General features: G+C 45.4%; 1 protein-coding gene across 4 annotated transcripts in view; it reads right to left on the minus strand.

Annotated features, from left to right (window-relative positions):
* The window catches only part of LOC147021545 (intraflagellar transport protein 27 homolog), an 80,266-nt gene extending 58,741 nt beyond the window's left edge, over nt 1-21,525 (minus strand). For 2 of the 4 annotated variants that reach the window (XM_085891584.1, XM_085891583.1), the window contains exon 1: nt 21,297-21,525. In XM_085891584.1, the coding sequence (XP_085747710.1) occupies nt 21,297-21,330 (34 nt within the window). In that variant the 5' untranslated portion in view covers nt 21,331-21,525. The remainder of the gene's footprint in view (nt 1-21,296) is intronic. The other 2 variants (XM_085891581.1, XM_085891582.1) reach the window with 2 other exon arrangements.
* Between the last annotated feature and the right edge of the window lie 830 nt (nt 21,526-22,355).

The following is a 22,355-nucleotide window of genomic DNA, read 5'->3' on the forward strand; positions in this document are numbered from 1 at the left end:
TCAAGTGAACCTGATATCCTATTCATTCAATTTGACTTCAACAGTGCTCACAGAGTTATAGTTTGCAACTTTCCCCTTTACTTTTAACTTTTACATACTCAATTCATTCGTCATCACGAGATTCCTCGATAAAGAAATTGAATTTACATGGGTATATCCACCTGAAGTTCCAAAATCAGTCGCAATTATAATTTTGGCATGTTTTTTGTTGGAAATCACGACTAACATGTAGAAATGCAAAAAAAAAAAAAATGGAAATTTTGTTGAAAAAAGTTGCAAATTTTTTTTTTCTCCAACAATTTTTTTGGGGGGGGGGTTGGAAATCACTTAAAACATGTAGAAATGCAAAAAAAAAAATTCAAATATTTTTTCAAAATGGCCGCCATAGCGGCCATATTGGATTTTGGACCAAGTCCAAAATCGAATGGCATGATCCTTGGACCATACCTAATCCCCCCACCAAGTTTCGTCGAAATCCGTAGAGGAGTTTTTCCGTAATACTGTTCAATACCAAACAAACAAACAAGCAGTCATAGACTGGTACTTACGAAATCGTCAACTTGACCTCTGACCTTGTCTAATAAAAGCTGTCTCTCGAGAAGGTAGCGACGCAAACCAGAAGTTTCTACGATGATTCTGCATCAAACCATCAAAAATCGTAACGTCGACCGAAGCAAAAATCTCCATTTCTCCACGCAATTATATTATACCTTAACGTAACTCAACGACGCGTCTGCTCGAAGGCACTGCATCATGGGACAACCCGTGACGCGTCGAGTTAAATATTTTTATACAATCTTAAAACGTCTCCAAAACATCCAATTTTTACCAGAATTTCGACAACCGAGTTTTAAGCGTCCTACGCGATCACAAAAACCGAAGACAAAATTAAAATCGAAGTTAAAACGAACTCGTAACGTCGAGCGAAGCAAAAATACTCCATTTCTCCACATGAATTTACGGAATTATGTTTGACCTCACTGTGACCTTGACCTTTGACCGATTTTGACCAAAATTTAATCAGCACAAGCCATCACCCTCCTGAATCACGTGGTGTAATTTGACATTGGTAGCTTCTTCCGTTCTCGAGTAATCATGCCTACAAACAAACAAACAAACAAACAAGCAGTCATTGACTGGTACTTACGAAATCGTCAACTTGACCTCTGACCTTGTCTAATAAAAGCTATCTCTCGAGAAGGTAGCGACGCAAACCAGAGGTTTCTACGATGATTCTGTATCAAACCATCAAAAATCGTAACGTCGACCGAAGCAAAAATCTCCATTTCTCCACGCAATTATATTATACCTTAACGTAACTCAACGACGCGTCTGCTCGAGCGCACTGCATCATGGGACGACCCGTGACGCGTCGAGTGAAATATTTTTTATACAATCTTAAAACGTCTCCAAAACATCCGATTTTTACCAGAATTTCGACAACCGAGTTTGAAGCGTCCTAAGCGATTGCAAAAACCGAAGACAAAATTAAAATCGAAATTAAAACGAACTTGTAACGTCGAGCAAAGCAAAAATACTCCATTTCTCCACATGAATTTACAGAATTATGTTTGACCTCACTGTGACCTTGACCTTTGACCGATTTTGACCAAAATCTAATCAGCACTAACCATCACCCTCCTGAATCACGTGGTGTAATTTGACATTGGTAGCTTCTTCCGTTCTCGAGTTATCGTGCCTACAAACAAACAAACAAACAAGCAGTCATAGACTGGTACTTACGAAATCATCAACTTGACCTCTGAGCTTGTCAAATAAAAGCTGTCTCTTGAGAAGGTAGCGACGCAAACCAGAAGTTTCTACGATGATTCTGTACCAAACCATCAAAAATCAAATGTTTTGGATGTTTGACCTCACTGTGACCTTGACCTTTGACCGATTTTGACCAAAATATAATCAGCGCTAGCCATCACCCTCTTGAATCACGTGGTGTAATTTGACATTGGAACCTTCTTCCATTCTCGAGTTATCTGTACCAAACCATCAAAAATCGAATATTTCACCTCACCGTGACCTTGACCTTTGACCGATTTTGACCAAAATCTAATCAGCGCTAGCCATAACCCTCTTGAATCACGTGGTGTAATTTGACATTGGAAGCTTCTTCCATTCTTGAGTTATCTGTACCAAACCATCAAAAATCGAATATTGGACCTCACTGTGACCTTGACCTTTGACCGATTTCGTCCAAAATCTAATCAGCACTTGCCATCAGCCTCCTGAATCACGTGGTGTAATTTGACATTGGTAGCTTCTTCCGTTCTCGAGTTATCGTGCCTACAAACAAACAAACAAACAAACAAACAAATAAACCAATGTCACCCGCAGGGTGACTCGTATCTTGCCAAAAGGTGACCACATGTGACTTCTTTAAGGTCACACTGAGGTGAACAGAGCTGCTATCCACCAGGAGCGACTCCTTGAGGAATATCTGCCTACGAGAGATTCCGATGAGAATCATTCTGCAGAGTAACCATGAAAAATATGCTTTTGCCTCATAACGTCACCAAATGACGTCATAATGTCTCAAGCTTGACATATCTGGAAAGTACTTATCGAGGTGTTCAATTTGAGGTACAACACGATACGGTTCCTAAAACTTGAAAATTTGACCTTGGGGTCAAATATGTTTGACCTTCGGCGCTAACCATGAAGGTCAAGGCCAATCGCCACCAAAAATTAATCAGCTGAGCACCAGACCATGAACGATATTCCCATGAAGTTTGAAGACGATCCGATCAAAATTACTCAAAAAATAAGGGTTTCGTCGACTCCCCTGATTTGCGACAAAGTGACCTTGACCTTTGACCTTCAAAATTTTGTGCACTGAAAGGGACCTCTATAGGCCTCTGATATGCGAAGTTACAAAAATTTCTGATGATAACTGTGCTCTGCAGAATTTTTTTATACGTCATTACAGACAAAAAATAAAAATAAAAAAAGCCTGGTGTTGGCTTAGTGGTTAGGATGGTGGCTTGGGATCCCAGGGTCCTGAGTTCAAGCCCCGTTGGCTGCAGAATTAACACCAGGGGGTTGACTCAGCCTGTCATCCTTCCGAGGTCGGCGAAATGAGTGCCAGTGTACTGGTCCCAGTGTATGCCCCGGTTAGAATAGGTGTACCATATCCCTGTGTGTCGTAAGAGGCGACCAGGGTTGGCGTCAGGAAGGGCATCCGGCCATAAAACATTGCCTCAAGAAAAAGCCAAACCCCTGCACAGCAGGGAAAAATGGCTGTAAAAACGGTCATTTTATTACAGACAAAAAAAAAGAAAACATACTAGCTGACCAACATATCTTACAAAAACTTCGTTTTGGCAAGATAACAAACAAACAGAAACGGAAGGCATCAATATACTTACGAAATCTTTAGATTTCGTAAGTAACAAACAACCATACAAACAAACAAACAAACAAACAAGCAGTCATAGACTGGTACTTACGAAATCGTCAACTTGACCTCTGACCTTGTCTGATAAAAGCTGTCTCTCGAGAAGGTAGTGATGCAAACTCGAAGTTTCTACGATGATTCTGCACCAAACCATCAAAAATCGAATGTTTTGGATGTTTGACCTCACTGTGACCTTGACCTTTGACCGATTTTGACCAAAATGTAATCAGCGTGAGCCACCACTCTCCTGAATCACGTGGTGTAATTTGACATTGGTAGCTTCTTCCGTTCTCGAGTTATCATTTTTTGGATGTTTGACCTCACTGTGACCTTGACCTTTGACCGATTTTGACCAAAATCTAATGAGCACTAGCCATCAACCTCCTGAATCACGTGGTGTAATTTGACATTGGTAGCTTCTTCCGTTCTCGAGTTATCATGCCTACAAACAAACAAACAAACAAACAAGCAGTCATAGACTGGTACTTACGAAATCGTCAACTTGACCTCTGAGCTTGTCTAATAAAAGCTGTCTCTTGAGAAGGTAGCGACGCAAACCAGAAGTTTCTACGATGATTCTGCACCAAACCATCAAAAATCGAATGTTTTGGATGTTTGACCTCACTGTGACCTTGACCTTTGACCGATTTTGACCAAAATCTAAGCAGCGCAAGCCACCACCCTCCTGAATCAACTGGTGTAATTTGACATTGGTAGTTTCTTCCGTTCTCGAGTTATCATTTTTTGGATGTTTGACTTCACTGTGACCTTGACCTTTGACCGATTTTGACCAAAATCTAATCAGCACTAGCCATCACCCTCCTGAATCACGTGGTGTAATTTGACATTGGTAGCTTCTTCCGTTCGAGTGATCTGTTCCAAACCATCAAAATCGAATATTTGACCTCACTGTGACCTTGACCTTTGACCGATTTCGACCAAAATCTAATCAGCACTAGCCATCACCCTCCTGAATCACGTGGTGTAATTTGACATTGGTAGCTTCTTCTGTTCTCGAGTTATCGTGCCTACAAACAAACAAACAAACAAACAAGCAGTCATAGACTGGTCCTTACGAAATTGTCAACTTGACCTCTGACTTTGTCGAATAAACGCTGTACTGTCTCTGGAGAAAGTAGCGATGCAAACCAGAAGTTTCTGTCATGATTCTGTCCCAAACCATCAATAATCGAATGTTTGACGTCACTGTGACCTTGACCTTTGACCGATTTCGTCCAAAATCTAATCAGCACTTGCCATCGGCCTCCTGAATCACGTGGTGTAATTTGACATTGGTTGCTTCTTCCGTTCGAGTTATCTGCACCAAACCATCAAAAATCGAATATTTGAACTCACCGTGACCTTGACCTTTGACCGATTTTGACCAAAATCTAATCAGCACTAGCCATCACCCTCCTGAATCACGTGGTGTAATTTGACATTGGTAGCTTCCTCCGTTCTCGAGTTATCGTGCCTACAAACAAACAAACAAACAAACAAACAAAAACGGAAGGCATCAATATACTTACGAAATCTTTAGATTTCGTAAGTAACAAACAGAAAGGGGTGAAAACAGTAACCTCCGATCTTCGATGGCAGAGGTTAAAAATAACTAAGGCCGAAGGAGTGATGAATGCTTTGTCTCATAATACGCTCGTTGACAGATGTTACCTCAATTATGATTGTCAGGTCAGGTCAGATCTGTGACCTGCTACAGGTACCATGTAAACCTGTACTCACCTGTTCCATGGTCGGGTTTTCGGCGACTAAACAGTTTCCCCCACCAGGTTTTCTGGTGAGGAGGGTGTTTGGATATGGACACCCAGCAGGATTAAAAACAAAACCTGTCAAAGAGCGGAGGAGCTCCTTGTGAGCCAATATCTAGTGTCCAACTGTGTCTGAGGACGTCCTCCTGCAGTTGGGTTACTTTTTTATTAGGAGGTTGGTGGCAGGATTTGCACTCCAGCCACTGTAAAACCCTTCTTTCCGCAAAACACACAAACGCAAAAAAATCTGAAAACCCACTCCGTGGGATTACCTCCTGTGCAGCTTCCCTTCGCAGGGCAGCTCACCGGATGACGGGATTGGGGCAAAGCCTTCAGGACCCCCAATCTTTGATGAAAGGAGGGAAACCACGGTGTAACCTCGCTGGGTCAGATTGCGGGAGCGTGTGTCGGAGTGGTGCTGAGGTGTCGTCCACCAGACGGCGGTTTCCTTGGGTTAACCTGAGGCGGTCCCTTCGGGTGGGTGCCTGGAATGTCCTATCCCTAAGAGAGGATGATCACCTGTCTCTGTTATCATCTGAGCTCAAGCGTTTGGACATCAGTATTGTAGCACTGTCTGTGGTTCGGAGACCGGATTGCGACGAGATAATGGTGGGTGGTTACACCTACTATTGGTCTCATCGCTCTGATGGTTACCATACTCAAGGAGTTGCTGTAGCTGTGTCCAATAAGCTGACCCAAATAATAATTGAGGTTATACCGGTCAACGAGCGTATTATGAGACTAAGGATTCGTCACTCCTTAGGTGTCATTTCCCTGGTCTCTGTCTATGCTCCGACTGAGGCGAGTGACCTCACGGTGAAGGACACATTCTACGCCATGCTCGAGTCTGTGGTTGATCAGTGCCCCAGACGAGATACAATTCTAGTCTTGGAGGATTTCAATGCATCGACTGGAACTGATAGGGATGGTTATGAGACGTGTGTTGGTCCCCATGGGTCAGGAACTATGAATCAGAATAGCACTAAGTGCCTTGACTTTGCAAGAAGTCATGGACTTAGGGTGGCCGGTTCATAGTTTCAGCGCCCACAAGCTCATCGCTGGACTTGGTATTCCAACGCTGGCGGTGTGGCAAAGGAGATTGACCATGTCCTCGTTAACGGACGCTGGAGGATGATCCAGAACTGCAGGGTCTACCGGAGTGCTCACTTCCTCAATATTGACCACAGGCTTGTTGTCGCAACTCTAAAGCTGCACCTTAAATCCTGGAGAATGGTACCATCCCAGACGAGGCTAGATGTTGGCAAGCTCAGGGATGAGAGAGTAGCTGAGGAGTTTGCGAACAGGCTGAATGGACATTTGGGGTGTCTGGGTGCTTTGGGAGGTCCTGAAGAGTCATGGATCACCTTCAAGACCACCGTCCTTGATGTTGCCGGTGGATGTCTTGGAACTCACCGCAAGACAAAGAAGAATTTTGTCTCTCAAGGGACACTGGATACCATTGACCAGAGTTGCAGGGCCAGGCTGAATGGCAGAGCTGAGCTGTTCAGGGAGCTGATGCGTAAAACTGTACGTGCACTGAGGGTGGACAAGGAGGCCTATGTGCGAGGAATCTGTGAGGGGGTAGAGCATCACCTGTGGACAGGTGATTCTCGTCCCACTTACAGGGGAATTCGTGCATTGCGTTCATCCAAGCCCATCCCTCGGAGCACTGTAGTTAGAGCAGAGAGTGGTAGGCTCTTGAGAGAGGAGTCTGAAGTGAAGGACCGCTGGGCCGGTTACTTTGAGCGGTTGTACCAGGCTGATCCACCAGCTGTCGAGTTGGACGTCAATGGTGTTACAATCCCTGTTGCTGACCCTCCAAATCAATTGTGGTCCACCTTCGCTTGTGGAAACACGGGCTGCGGTGAACCGGTTGAAACTGGGTGAAGCTCCAGGGATCTGTGGCATCCATGCTGAACTTCTCAAGGCTGGTGGAAATGCTGCACTCGTGTCGGTACATGCAGTTTTGTGCTCTGCCTGGAACACAGGCATCATCCCAACTGATTTGAAGAGGGGCCTTGTTGTCCCTCTCTGGAAAGAGAAGGGTGATCGCCAAGACTGCAACAACTAGCGAGGGGGTGACGCTGCTCTCAGTGCCGGGCAAGGTCTTTGCTCGGATAATTCTTGAGAGGGTTCGCCACCATCTGCTTGAGCACCAGCGTCCAGAGCAGTCAGGCTTTACACCAAAGAGGTCAACGATTGACCGTATCCTTGCTCTTCGTGTCCTCACCGAACGCAGACGAGAGTTTCGGCAGGGGCTGCTTGCAGCCTATGTTGATCTCTGTAAAGCGTTCGATTCAGTGAATCGGGATGCCCTCTGGAGGATTCTTGGTCTTCGTGGGGTGCCACCAAAACTGATCGATCTGATGTCTGAACTGTACTCTGGTACTGAGAGTGCTGTGAAGTGTGGTGATACCATTAATCTCTGACTTATTTCCAGTTGTTACTGGAATTCGTCAGGGGTGTGTACTGGCCCCCATACTTTTCAGCACTTGTATGGACTGTATTTTAGGGAGGATGTCGGAAAGATCAAACTGCGGTGCATTGTTTGGGAATGTCAAGATCTCGGACCTTGATTTCGCAGATGATGCAGTCATCTTTGCGGAGACTTTAGATATCCTTTTGGGGGTCCTCGAGGTGCTGAATGAGGAGTCGGAGCCGCTGGGATTGCGGGTTTCTTGGGTCAAAACTAAGATCCAGGCTTTCAGTGACATCTTGGATGCTGCTGTCCTGTCTGTGTCTGTTTGTGGTGAGGATGTTGAGGTCATGGAGAGATTCACTTACCTTGGCAGTGATATTCATGTCTCTGCTGGCTGAGTCAGAGGTCAATAGACATCTGGGTCGGGCCTGGGGAGTCATGGATTCACTGGATCATGGGATGTGGCGCTGCCGGTGCCTGTGCGGGAGGATGAAAGTCCGAGTCTTCAGGTCCTTGGTACTTCCAGTCTTGCTCTATGGATGCGAGACTTGGACTCTGACCAAGGATCTGAGATGGAGACTTAATTCCTTTGGTACCAGGTCTCTTCGGAGAATCCTTGGCTCTCGTTGGTCAGATTTTGTGTCCAACGAGCGGTTGCTGAGAGAGACTCGGATGAGATTTGTTACCTGCATGGTCCGTGAGCGTCAGTTGCGGCTGTATGGACATGTGGCTCGTTTTCCTGACGCTGATCCTGCTCACCAGATTCTATCAGCGAGGGAGTCTCGTGAGTGGAGGAGGCCGATGGGCCGACCACGTGCCTCGTAGTTGCAGCAGGTTGACAAGCATCTCAGGGAGATGGGGATGGGACTGGCATCTGCCTGGGGGGAGGCCAGACGGAGGCCCCTGGAGTTCCGGCAGAACGTGGACGCAGCGACGCGCTGCTCTGGCACATGCTCCCATACCTGACCTGATCTCAATTATCATTGGAGTCAGCTTATTGGACAAAGCTACAACAACTCCTTGGGCATATTAACCATCAGAGCAACCAGAGCAATAGTTGATGTAACCACCACCATGATTTCACCGCAATTGGTGTTCGAACCTGAGAGAGTGCTGCAATACCGATGTCCAAACGCTTGAGCTCAGATGATAAGAGAGACAGGTGATCATCCTCTCTTCGGGATAGGACATTCCAGGCACCCACCCGAAGGGACCGCCTCAGGTTAATCCAAGGAGACAGCCGTCTGGTGGACGACACGTCGACACCTCAGCATCATGCCGACACACTACTGGTATCTGACCCAGGAAGGTTACCCCATGGTTTTGCTCATATCATCAAAGAGTGGGGGCCCCGAAGGTTTTGCCCCAATCCCGTCATCCAATGAGCTGTCCTGTGGAGGGCAGCTGCACAGAAGGTACTCCCACGGAGTGGGTTTTCAGATTTCTTTGCGCTTTTCGTACGTTTTGCAGAATGAAGGGTTTTCGGTGGCCGGAGTGCAAATCGTGCCACCAACCTCCAAATAAAAGTAATACAACTGCAGCAGGACGTCCGCAGACACAGTTTGGCACAAGATATGGATGGCTGTTAACTCATAAGTAGCCCCTCCGCCCTTTGACAGGTTGTGTTTTTAATCCTGCTGGGTGTCCATATCGTACATCCTCCTCACCAGGAAACCTATTGCGGGAGACGGTTTAGTCACCGAAAACCCGACCATTAAACAGGTTCATGTATGTTTACATGGTACCTGTAAAAAGTCACAGATGTAATTTGATCTGACCTGACAGTATAGCAAGGATAGCTGGGACACGATTAAAACCTAGGCTTGACAGCTCTGAGGCGAGTGTGAGATGGACATCTCAGAGATATGAGATGGACATCATAGGGACTTTATGGACCTTACACGACAGGGAACTTTTGGGAAGGAAGGCAGGGAATTTGAAGGAGGAAGGTTTGGGGTGGATTAACGGGGGTAGAAAAGATCATGGTTTTGGATGGGGGAAGATGGTGAACAGCTGTTTTGAAGACCTGGAGGGAAGAGTGGGATTGAAGAGAGTGTAGGAGTTTATTCCAAAGGCAGGGAAAAAGAGGAATGAAAGAGTGAAGGTGAGCAGCGATTTGTGATTTTGGTAGTTTTACCAAAAGGGGGTTGCTGGTGGACCTGGAGTGCCCCGTGGAAATATGGGGGGGGGGACATAACGCAGTGAGAGCAGGGGGTTGAGACCGGAGAGGAGATGGTAGAAGACAGAAAGACCAATGACCTACCTGCGGCGAGAGGCCCAAAGACTCAACCTCACCATGGGATATACTAATGAGCCTAAATACCTTGGTTTCCACAGCGTGAAGCCAAGAAAGGTGAGAGGCAGGAGCATCAGCCCAGATGGGAGACCAGTGTTCCATCAGGCTGCGGACGAAAGCTTTATACGTGGTCAGGAGCTCAGGTGGGCGAAGAAAGGACTTTACATGATGGACAATGCTTTGGAGGCCAGATTGGGAATGTGGCTTTCCCAGGAAAGATCATGGCAGATAGTGAGACCCAGAAGCTTGAATGAAAGGACTTCTTCTGGAGGATTGTTGAGAAAGTAGATGGGGGAGGGGCGGGGGGGTTCCCAAATGGTCCTTTCGGGGAGACATTGTGAGAGTATGAGATTTGTCAGGATTGAAAGACATGTTCCACGTGTTGGACCAGTTTGTGATTTTACCCAGATCTGCAGAGGGTGAAGAAGCTGCTGCATGCTGGTCTGAGGGATTACAGATGGTATGGCAGAGGGTGGAGTTATCAGCAAAGTGATAAAGAGGATTTTCCAGAGAGTCGGAGAGATCATTGATGAAAACCAGAAAAAGAACAGGGCCCAGAACGCTGCCTTTAGGAACTCCATCCTGGACAGTGGATGAGAGAACTCAATTTAGGGCCACACGTTGGCTGCGACAGGAGAGGAAGTCTGTGAGCCATGAATCGAGATGGCCTTGGATACCATGGCAAGAGAGTTTGGTGAGCATGGCAGAGTGCCAGACCGTGTCAAAAGCATGCGATATGTCTCAGGATATGGCCCTGATTTCATGTCTGGCATGAAGAACCTCCATCCATTGTTGGGAGAGCAGAAGCAACACATGCAGGGTAGAGTGACCTGGTCTGAAACCAAGTTGATGATCGGAAATCAAGCCAATGGAGAAGAGGAAGGATTTAATGTCTGAAGCGATGGATTGCATAACCTTGCTGATGATTGGGAGAAGGATGATTGTGCTGTAGTTGCAGGGATCTGTTTTTGCACCTTTTTTATGCAGGGCAGTAATGTTTGTTGATTTCCCAGCAGATGGCAGATGACCTTGAGCAAATGAGAGGGTGAATAGAACAGAGAGAGGGTGAGCAAGAGCAGAGGAGCAGGTTTTTAGGACACGTGGGCTGATGCCGTCTGGACCAGTTGCAGCATCTGAGTCGAGGTTTGACAGCAAGATCGCCACTTTGTCAGAAGAAAAGGACACATACTCCAGAGACAGTTGGGTGCGAATGGGTAAAGTGGGTGCATAAAGCAATGGGTTTCGGACACAAGATTTAGATGCAAACACGGAGTTTAGGCATTCAGCCTATTCAAGTGCGGTGTTTGCAGTGCGGCCATTTGAGGTGAGGGAGGGGATGGAGGGGGAACATACACCAGAAACAGATTTGATTAGACACCACCATGATTTGGAGGAGAGAGAGAGGTTTTAGAGTTCAGATTTGAGATCAGAAAGATGTCGTTTTTTGGCTCTCCTGAGGGTAGACAGACACACACTTGTTCCAAGCTTTATGGTAGGAACTGAGATTACCCTCAGTTGCACTTGCTTTCCATGAGGCAAAGGCAAGTTGTTTCAGGAAAACTGCCTCGTCACAAGCTTCAGTGAACCATGGGCGGGGGGAAGTGTAGGACAACGGAAGACGAGAGGGAATAAATCCATGCATGAGAGAAAGGAAGTCTCTTTGAAAGAATTCCCAGGACGAGTTGATATTGGAGAAAGTAGCAAAGGGAGACCAGTCTAGAAGTTTGATGGCTGCTTGAAGACCCTGCCAGTCAGCCTGAGTGAAATGCCAGACTCGACGGCGCTGAGGTGGTTCTCTAATAACAGCCAGAGAGATGTCTACTTTGACAAGCACGTGGTCAGAAGAACCGATTGGAGCGGGGAAGAACAGCAGATATTTTCAGGGAAATTTGTCAAAATAAGATCCAGAAGTGATGGAGTACCGTTGGTTGAGCTCCGGGTTAGGACGTTGGCTGATTGAGTCAGCCCCAATGAGTTGTAGATGTCTTGCTGAAGTGCCATGGCAAGTGAGAGATGTACCCACACCTACCCAACTGGCATGATGACAATTGAAGTCACCACACATGAAGAAGAGAGAGTTCGGATGAGAGGATAGAAGTTGGTCCATGTTTTTGGATTGTGAGGTGTAAATGGAGTCATCACTGTTTGGTGGACAGGACAACACACATATAAACATGAGGTGGAAGTGGAAGGGAAGCTGTAGCCAGAGGTATTCTTGGGGGCATGGGACAGTGAGAGCAGTGCATGGAGAGTGAATAATAGAGTCTTTGATGAAGAGAGCAACTCCACCAGGACGAGGCTCAGGTCTGTCCTACCGGAGGAGGGAGTAACCAGGGAGAGATACTGGGGAGTCTGGGACGTCTTGAAGGAGGAAAGTTTCTGTTTGGCAGATTTGGCCTAGTTTGTCAGTGGCAACCTGTATGGAAAGATCTGTCAGGTTTGAGCAAAGGTCCCAGATATTTGAGGTCCACACTGTTGAAGAAGAGGGTGGGGAGGAGGTTTTGGGTGTAGGGGAGAGGAGGGTCGGACGAGGTTGGAGGGGGAAGGGGAGCTAAGGAGAGTTGAAAGAGTGTGGGGGATTGCAGAAGAGCTAGGGGAGGGGGCCGGATGAGGAGGAGAAAAGGCTCTGTGGTGCTGGGTTGAGGTACAGTGGGGAGTAATAAGAGAGGGGGCAGAAGGCAGTTGAGGATTTGAGGAGGTGGAGGTGAGAGGGCAGGGGAAGCTTCAGGGGAAGGAGGCAGCTTTGTGGATGTGAGGGGGGGCAACTTTGAGAAAGGGGAGTTAGGGGGTGATTGGATGGAGAAGGGTGAGTGGGGAGAGTTGAGGGAGTAAGGTGAGGGGGGAGTTTTGTGAATGGTGAGAGGTAAGCTTGGTGGTGGAAGAGTGTGATGGTTGCTTTGAGAGGGAGGGGTGAGAGTGGTGAATTGGCACTGAAGTCGGAAAAAAAGGATGATTGATGGAAAACGAACATGCATTGCAAACTGAGGTTTCTAAAATGTTTAGGTCAGCGACTAAAGACATAATTTGAGGGATGCAATAAAGGCGAATGAAGAGAAGAAATGTTGTAACAGTTGGACTTTTTAGACAAGGTATGAAGGAAATGTCAAATTGAGAGCAGTCTGTCAAAATAGAAAAAGAGCAGTGAATTATGATGCAGTAATGAGAACCACACATGTGAAAGAAGAAGTTGAAGCATGAGAAGAGACCGTTTATTATTGGTTCACGAAAAAATATTTTCACGAAAAAAATAAGTGACCACGATATTCGTTATTGTTGTGTGTCTGTCTATCTGTATGTCTGTCTGTTGGGTAGTCGATCCAGTCGAAAAAAAAAAAAAATTTTTTTTAAATTTTTTTTTAATTTGTTCTACCCTTATTATCAGTTTTTCCGTCGATATTTTGTCTGTCTGTCTGTCTGTCTGTCTGTCTGTCTGTCTGTCTGTCTGTCTGTCTGTCTGTCTGTCTGTCTGTCTGTCTGTCTGTCTGTCTGTCTGTCTGTCTGTCTGTCTGTCTGTCTGTCTGTCTGTTCGGTCCAGTCCTCCGTTAATACAATGGCGATTTCGATGAAACTTGGTGGGTAGGTTCATACCATGACCTAGTTGTGTGCAAATGAGAACCGTTGCTATGGACCCCACCGTTGCCGAGCAACGGGACTTTGAAATTTTTGAAAAATCATAAAATTATTTTTTTGAAAATCAAAAAATCGGGCCACGAGCAACTGTGGGCAGTACATTCAGCCATATTGTCAAAAATTTCCAGTTGAATCCTATGAAAACTGTTGGAGAAGATAGACTTTGAATGAACCCTGGTCGAAAACAATAAAAAAAAACGAAGCTCGTTATATCTCAAAGACTATGAGTCAGATATACATGAAACTGGCATGGTAGGTTCATGGTATTTCCTAGCTATGTGTGAGAAAGAACCGTTGCTATGGACCCCTCCGTTGCCTAGCAACGACCGAAAAACCTCTAAATGTGGGGGTATTTTAACGAAAAAACAATCTGCAGCATTAACCCTTGAAGCTAGAATCATGAATTTTATTGTGCTTAATCCTCAGGACATTCCCCTTCGAACGGGCCCATTGCGTCAGGTTCTATTGGGTAGGCGACTACCCATGTCCGCCTACTGGCTTGTCTGTCTGTCTGTCTGTCTGTTCCGAGCATAGCCCAATGGGTTTTGATCCGATCCTGATAAAATTTTGGTGGGAGGTTTATATCATGATCTAGTTGTGTTTTCCTGAAAATGGGCGTGGTGCGCCAATAATGGGCGCACCACGCCCAAAATACATGTTTTTAGGGGGTAGCCGATTTCAATTTGCATCTTCTCCGAGGGGGTTTGTCGAATCTGACAGGGTTTCGGTATTTGGTTAGCCCAATGGCACCTACATAGCCCCACGGAGCTCGATTTTTCATTTTCGTCCCAAGGTCAAGGTCACAAGGTCATGAACTTTGAAGATTACGATTTTTGACGTAAAAAAATTTCTTCTCCGAGGGGTTTGTCGAATCTGGCAGGGTTTCGGTATTTGCTTAGCCCAATGGCACCTGCATAGCCCCACAGAGCTCGATTTTTCATTTTCGTCCCAAGGTCAAGGCCACAAGGTCACAAACTTAGAAAATTGCGAATTGTGTTTTTAGGGGGTAGCCGATTTCAATTTGCATCTTCTCCTAGGGGGTTTGTCAAATCTGGCAGGGGTTTCGGTATTTGGTTAGCCCAATGGCACCTGCATAGCCGCATGGAGCTAGGTTTTTCATTTTCATCCCAAGGTCAAGGTCACAAGGTCATGAACTTAGAAAATTTCGAATTTTGACATAAAAAACATACGACCGCCCAAACTTTGAGAGTGAGGATGACAATATTTTTTATGCATAATCTTGAGGTCATTCCCAACCTAAAGTCTTCAAACCATTTTGCTCTATCTCGAACACCTTGCCCGTCGCGCCCCCCTTCAAGTTTGTTTTTACGCTGATTTCATTAAAGTATGGATATAATCCGATGAGTGCGAAATGCCATATAGCCTATTATGACATTATATAGTTCCTGGAATGTTCCAGACGAAGTTTTGCACCAAAGGTCATAATCCTTGACCTTTGACCTTTAAAGTTCACAAAGGTCAAATTTTCAAAGTTGTCGGAATCGAACCGGGTTTTCACCTTCTACGATGAACTAACTCCATTAAGCTATCGCACGTATCCTGTTTCCTTATTTTAATGTCCACAACAACACAAATTTTGAAAGTTGTTGAACGAAACCAGGTTTTCGACATTTTGCAGCTAATAACCTGTCATTCGTACCACATCATGTTGATCATTTTTATAACTTGGTCAAAAATTATCACATTGTCTCATCCTTGACTTCTGAAACAATCTACATTGTCAAATACCGCTCGTGAAGCATCGTCTTCTTCAGACTTGTTATTATTATTATTATTTTGATAAAGATTGCATAGGATTAGGTGAAGGAAAGGTTGAAAAAAAAAAAAATCGTGAGGTGAATGGTGAATTTGGATCGGCAAACGCAGAGGGTAGAAAAAAAATTCCAGCAGAAACACGTAGTTACGGAAGGTGTACAGTTAAAAGTGATTTTATTGTTATTGGTTCACGAGTCAGTAAGTGACCACTATATTCGTTATGGGTGTGTGTCTGTCTGTCTGTCTGTCTGTCTGTCTTTCCCGAGCAAAGCTCCGTGGGTTTTGATCCGATCCTGATAAAATTTGGGTGGGAGGTTTATATCATGATCTAGTTGTGTTTTTCTGAGAATGGGCATGCTGCACCCATTATGGGCGGAGCCACACCCAAAGAACATGTGTTTTTAGGGGGTAGCCGATTTCAAGTTACATCTTCTCCGAGGGGGTTTGTCGAATCTGGCAGGGGTTTCTGTATTTGATTAGCCCAATGGCACCTGCATAGCCCCAAGGAGCTCGATTTTTCATTTTCGTCCCAAGGTCAAGGTCACAAGGTCACGAACTTAGAAAATGTCAAAAAAATCAATAAATTGGGCATCGAGCTCCTCGAGTTTTCAACTGTTTCGAATGAAAGTTGGTATGCTAGTAGTGCTCTTCGAGTACTACAACTTTCATCATTTAGGTTTTTCCCAATTCCCGCCTGTTTGCCCGTGGCGTCCCCTCGAAGGTCAAAAAATAAAAAAGGCGGACCGTGTACATTGCTCGTGAACCATCGCCATCTCCAGACTTGTTATTATTATTTTTAATAAGGATTGCGTAAGAATGAGAAAAGGAAGGGTTGAAGTAAAATTGTGGAGGTGTGTGGTAAATTTGGATCGGTAAACGCAGAGTGAAACTGATGGGTCAATGAAAAGTAACAGGAAGAGAAAGGGATGGAGAGACACGTGGTTTTGGGAGGTGTATAGATAGAAAGGATACAAGGAAAAAAAAATCTTTTTTTGATGGATTTTTGAAGATTAGGTAAGATTAGGGAGTGAAAGTTTGTAAGATGAAATCGTCAAGGTAATGGTGAGAGTGGGTCAGCTCAAATAGAAGAAAGATGGTGTGACGCAGGAGGAAGAAGAAGGATCAGTGCTCATGGGTGTGGAGGGAGAAAGGGATTTTGTGGTTTTTTTGTTTGTTTTTTTAACTTTAAGATAAAAAAAGAGGGTGCCGTTTCGAGGGATAGATGAGGGGTGGTGGGAAAAGTGGGAAAAATATGAACTGTTGGTAATGGGGAGAAAATACAGATAAAAACGATCGTACACCTCGACGGGAAAGATGGGTAGGCCTCAAAGAAACTCGATAAGACAAGATTGACGGAAAACTCACAAAATAGCACAATTTCTGAAACAAAACCGAACTAGGAACAGTAAACATGTTGGTAAGAGAATAAACAGTTAAAACGTGACAAATAATGACCAGAAACTTAACTTTGTGAAAGTCGGCAGAGACTCCAAGAGAACCAACCGTCACCTAAAAACCCGGAACCGGAAGTGACCCGTCGCCTCAAAACACAGAACATTCTATACTGTATATAATTTTTGGCCCCATCTCTGAAAGGTGAAGTATTGTTGCGGAAATGTCCCTTAGTGTGTTATTAAATATAGGATTAACCCAGATTCCCCCCCTTAAATGCATGTTTAGTCAGGTTGTTCGGTAATTGGACGTTACATGTGTGTCGGGAGGTGTAGCAGGCTGTCGAGTGTTCATACAGTAGTGGTGGACCAGGAGGCGCCTTGCTTATTTTTCCTTCCCCTCTCCAAACTAGCCCCGCCCAGAGCTTTGAGAATGTCGGTCGGCGAGAGGTGTCGGCAGCCGATTGGTGGAGGGCAGCTGCAATCTCGAGCCATGGACCAATCACGGGTCCTCGGGGGAGTGTCAAAAGAGTGAGCCCCAGGAAGGTAAGAAAGAAACGGCTAGTGGGAGTCAGATCTGCTGTTTGAGGGATGGCTGTGTCAGTTGGGCGATCGGCAGTAAGAGGAACTGCCTGAGCCTCGAGATGGGTGCTCGGCAGCAAGAGAGTAACTGCCTGGAGTCGAGTCTGCGATCTGCTTCGTGAAAGAGGCAGGAGGAACTGCATGAGGAGAGTCGGCGATCGAATTTCATTTGGAAGTCCTCGACAGGTTCATCCAGAGTCCAGTGCCGGAGCCTCTGACTGTCCCTACTCACAGCACAGCTCGACATGTCTTGTAATCCCGTCGATCCGCCTGCGGAGCCCAACACCCTGATTTGGCCAAGTCTGGTGAGCAGGCCAGGCCTGGATTTGTATGCTGGACCTTGTGAAAAGCCAGCTGGAGCACACCGTGGATCTTCTGCTCTTGTGCCGTCGACCTTACGGGGGCTGAACGCGCTGAGGGGTGTGTGAGCGGTGCGACAAAAGGACGACACCGCCATCTTGCCATGCGGCGTGTCCGAGCTTGGGCGCTCGAATCCGTTGACATAGGCTTGTCACGAGCCGCATTCGTGCCTTTGACACTTTCCCCTCGTCCATGAGGCATCACCAAGTACTCTGTGTCTTGTCTGCATGTTGTCTAAGGGTTATCTCGTTAACGTTCCCTTCGAAACTCATAATCCGTAGCTCCCTAGTTAAGAGCGGGTTATAGATTAATTATAACATTGTCGTGAATGCTTTGCTTGTGTTGTGTTCCCCGATGTGTCCCCAATAAATCTGGCTGATTCATATGAAAGTTGCCGCATTGAGTTTATTCGTGCCGTGCTGGGGAACAATTCGCTCGATTTGCATTTAAAAGCAAAACGGGCTACGAACTGGCAGACTTCGCTCAGTCTCTGACAAATCCAGTCTGTAGCCGGGGTCTATTTCCCCAACTGGTACCGCCCAGGTGTACATTGGTATCGTGATCCCAGGCAGGTGACCCGAGGCCTGTGCCGAGCCAGCCGGCGTTACAAGCCCGGAGACGGCGGTGCTGATAAGTGACGCCGAATCTTCAACATTTGGCTGTCAAGAGTAGGGTGCGAATCCTGCCACCACCGAATCCTTAACAGTATCGCTTCAAAAAAATTTTTCATTCTCATATCCAGATTCGGATCTTCACCAAAATTGACTGAATTCTTCCTTGTCACGCCTGTCCACCACATTTCATCCAAATCCGTCACTAACCTTTTGAGTTATCCTGCTCACAGATAGGTCGATAGACAGATAGGGGTGTAAACATAACAACCGTCCACCTTCAGTGGCAGAGGTAACAATACAAATGAGTAACAAAAGGTAGGTTAAAACAATCAACCATCATGGCTTCTCTGCCTAAACCAAAGCCAATGCTCTGGCAAGTTTCTCCCAAATCTATCAATCGCTCCCAAAGAAATGGCCAAAATGGAACCATTGAGTATACAACACCTTTACTGTATGCCTGGTGTTGGCGTAATGGTTAGGGTGGCGGACTTTGGATCCTAGTGTCCTGAGTTCAAATCCCGCTCAGCTGTTGAAGTAATACCAGGTGGGGTTAACTCGGCCTGTCATCCTTCCGAGGTCGGCAAAATGAGTGCCAGCATGCTGGTATACTGTGACGGAGTGGCGACCCGTCCAGGATTGTGCCCAATAGCCAAGGAGACTGCTGAAGCAGCACCGACGCTCTGCACAGAGCATGGTCCCAATCTCCTCTCCTCTCCTTTACTATCCAATCTCCACTGCTTAAAGCTATCGATGCTGTTCACATTGTGCAGGTGGAGGTCCGAAAAATGAAATTAAAATGTCTGCATAGATTATGGCATATTAACCCTTTGAACCCGAACGGCCTGTTTTACCAGCTGCTATTCAAACCTCCATATACCTGAGCGGACTGTTTTACGAGCTACTATTCAAACCACCATATACCTGAGCGGCCCGTTTTACCAGCCACTATTCAAACCTCCACATACCCGAGCAGCCTGTTTTACCAGCCGCGAATCAAACAACCATATACCCGAGTGGCCCGTTTTACCAGCGGTTATTCAAACTTCCATATACCCGAGCAGCCCATTTTACCAGCTACTATTCAAACCACCAAATACCTGAGTGGCATGTTTTACTAGTAGCTATTCAAACTTCCATATACCTGAGCAGCCCTTTCTTACCAGCCACGATTCAAACCTCCATTTAGCGGAGTGGCCAGTTTTACCAGCCACTATTCAAACCACCATATACCCGAGTGGCCCGTTTTACCAGCTGCTTTTCAAACCACCATATACCTGTGTAGCTGGATTTTTCTCCAGGTAGTCCAGGGTGGTAGAGCCGAAAGTCCAAGTTGCTCAGAGTTCAAAAGGTTAAGGGCAAACACTGAGAACACAAAAACATATTGGGAAATGTATCTCACCACTACTAATTGTTCATTGTAAAGATTACTTTGTCCGAATCACAAGATTTGTTTATACCACGTATTTTACAGGTTTTTGTTTTTTCAGATAATACAAATAATACATTAAACAGACATGGCAGACAACAGTCCATTCACAGTCGAAGAGAGGCTGGTAGTAGTGGCGCGGTACCACAAGAGGAGAAGTTACACAAACCAGACAAAATCGCATACAGGTGCACTCGACGTCCAAGCAGGTATTGCAATTGTTGTATTCCTGTAAAATTTTATTATTAACCTCTGCCATCGAAGATCGGAGGTTACAGTTTTCACCCCTTTCTGTTTGTTTGTTTGTTTGTTTGTGAACAGTATTACGGAAAAACTCCTCGACGGATTTCGACGAAACTTGGTGGGGGGGGGGGATTAGGTATGGTCCAAGGATCATGCCATTAGATTTTGTACTTGGTCCAAAATCCAATATAACCGCTATGGCGGGCATTTTGAAAAAATATTTGAATTTTTTTTTTTGCATTTCTACATATTTTCAGTGATTTCCAACCCCCCCCCCCCCCCAAAAAAAAAAGTTAGAGAAAAAAAAATTTTTGCAACGTTTTTTTTCAACAAAATTTCGATTTTTTTATTTTTGCATTTCTACATGTTATAAGTGATTTCCAACAAAAAAAACATGACAAAATTATAATTGCGGCTGATTTTGGAACTTCAGGTGGATAGACCCACGTAAAATCAATTTCTGTCTCAAGGAATCTCGTTATGTCAAATGAATTGAGTATGTAAAAGTTAAAAGTAAAAGGGAAAGTTGCAAACTATAACTCTGTGAGCACTGTTGACGTCAAATTGAATGAATAGGATATCAGGTTCACTTGAGTGACCCAGCAGTATTGGCGGCGGAGGTTTTTCACTCTACCGAGTGCTCCCCCTCTAGTTACTCCTGTTGTTATGTATTACTGTTATTACTAAGCCTGGAGTTGGCTTAGCGGTGAAAGATGGATGCCTTGGGACCTCAGGGTCCTGAGTTTGAGCGCCCTTACCGTTAAATTAACACCAGGTGGGGTTGACTCAGCCCGTCATCCTTCCGAGGTCAGCGAAATGAGGACCGGCTTACCGGGGTAATAACCATCGAGCGTAACCTGGATCAGAGTGGCGACCCATCCAGGACTGTACTCCTTGCCAATGAAACTGCTTTGGCAGCCCAATGCACCTTTATGGCGCGAAAGGAATGGTATTAGTATTATTATAATATATTATTACTCCTCGGGCTGATGCGATAAACAAATCTTGTATTAAGCAGGTAAAGCTGGGACTTATGACTCACCCTGTACGTGCAGACCACATATTCCAATTAAATGCTGTGTGTACGTTCGTCTTTTGAATAAATTAGCAGCGAAACCTTGTGTAAAACATATATATATATATATATATATATATATATATATATATATATATATATATATGTATGTATTTCAGCTTGAACACCTGGCTTTATGTATGAATATGAAGTTGACAATTAATTAACGTCGTGACAACAAAAGCACTTAAAGTACGAGACACGTGATGCATCCCACCTTCACCAAAACACTGGTAGTACTATAACAAACAACACAGCTCTGGACTCTGGTTACGTGTTCACTCGGCGTTCTCGTGGAGTAACTCACACCTGCCACCATAACCTTCATTCGCAGCACGGCCATCGTCTGGCCACTCGATCTTATTTCTCCTCCTCCGGCTGCTGTTTCTCAGCGTTCTCTCATACGACTTGTGATGTTACGCGAAGAAACGTACGAACCAGTCTGAAAATGCCGTTTTCAAAATATTGGGCGGCAACTGCAACTCAAGCGTGCATCAGGCCACCACGGTTGCCATGGCGATATGTTTGCGGAAATCACCTCAAATCACGCGATTGGAGTTTCCCCCCCTTTAAACCTTTGTGGATTAATACTGTATACGTCTGTTCCTCCTTAAATGTTGCTTTAGATGACGATAATACTTATAAGACGCAATGAGACGTAAAAAAAAACCTTGGAAACACCACACCGTACGATACAACGCACTGCATTTGCAAGCGTTCGTGAGGGCCACATGATAATTAATTGGATTCGATAGCTTGCAGAATACAAAATATTTAATAAACAAACTTTTATTCTCAATTTTGAATGATGTCTGAGGTTATATAATGGTTTGGGACAACAATACGTCATACAGTTTTCGTAGTACGGGTCCGGACGTCCGGTCATGTGACTAAGCTCGCAGCGCAACGCTTCCGGTTAGTGAAAAAAAATGCTGGCAACTACTTTTCGGAAACTCGAGGCACTTTTTATGAATAGGGAAAGAAAAGTTTAAGAGTCGTACTCTGACCTGCTTCCCTCAATCTCATAACATACACTGTTGAGACATCTCGCTTTGGCTTTGGGATGCGCTCACTAAGCGGCTTAAGCACTGAAGCAAGCGCTCGCTGAGCGGCTTAAGCACTGAAGCAAGCGCTCGAAACGGTCGATAAGGAACGTGGTTGGCTTGGCTTGGCAAGCCGATTGGTAATGAAAACGTGTTCCGTTAGCAAGCAGCTCGCTATCGCTTTCTAAGCCGGTCGTTCCGCATCAACCGCTTTGCAAGCCGCTCGGCAAGCGGAGCAACGATTAAGAAAGGTGCTTCTATAAAATACATACTATTGATTGGAACGTGAATGTGAACAATAAAATTGTTTGTCCGCTCTATGAAC

This window comes from Eptatretus burgeri, chromosome 8 (assembly GCF_056783735.1).
Source record: "Eptatretus burgeri isolate ZD-2024b chromosome 8, Ebu_testis_v1, whole genome shotgun sequence".
Classification (NCBI taxonomy): Eukaryota; Metazoa; Chordata; class Myxini; order Myxiniformes; family Myxinidae; genus Eptatretus; species Eptatretus burgeri.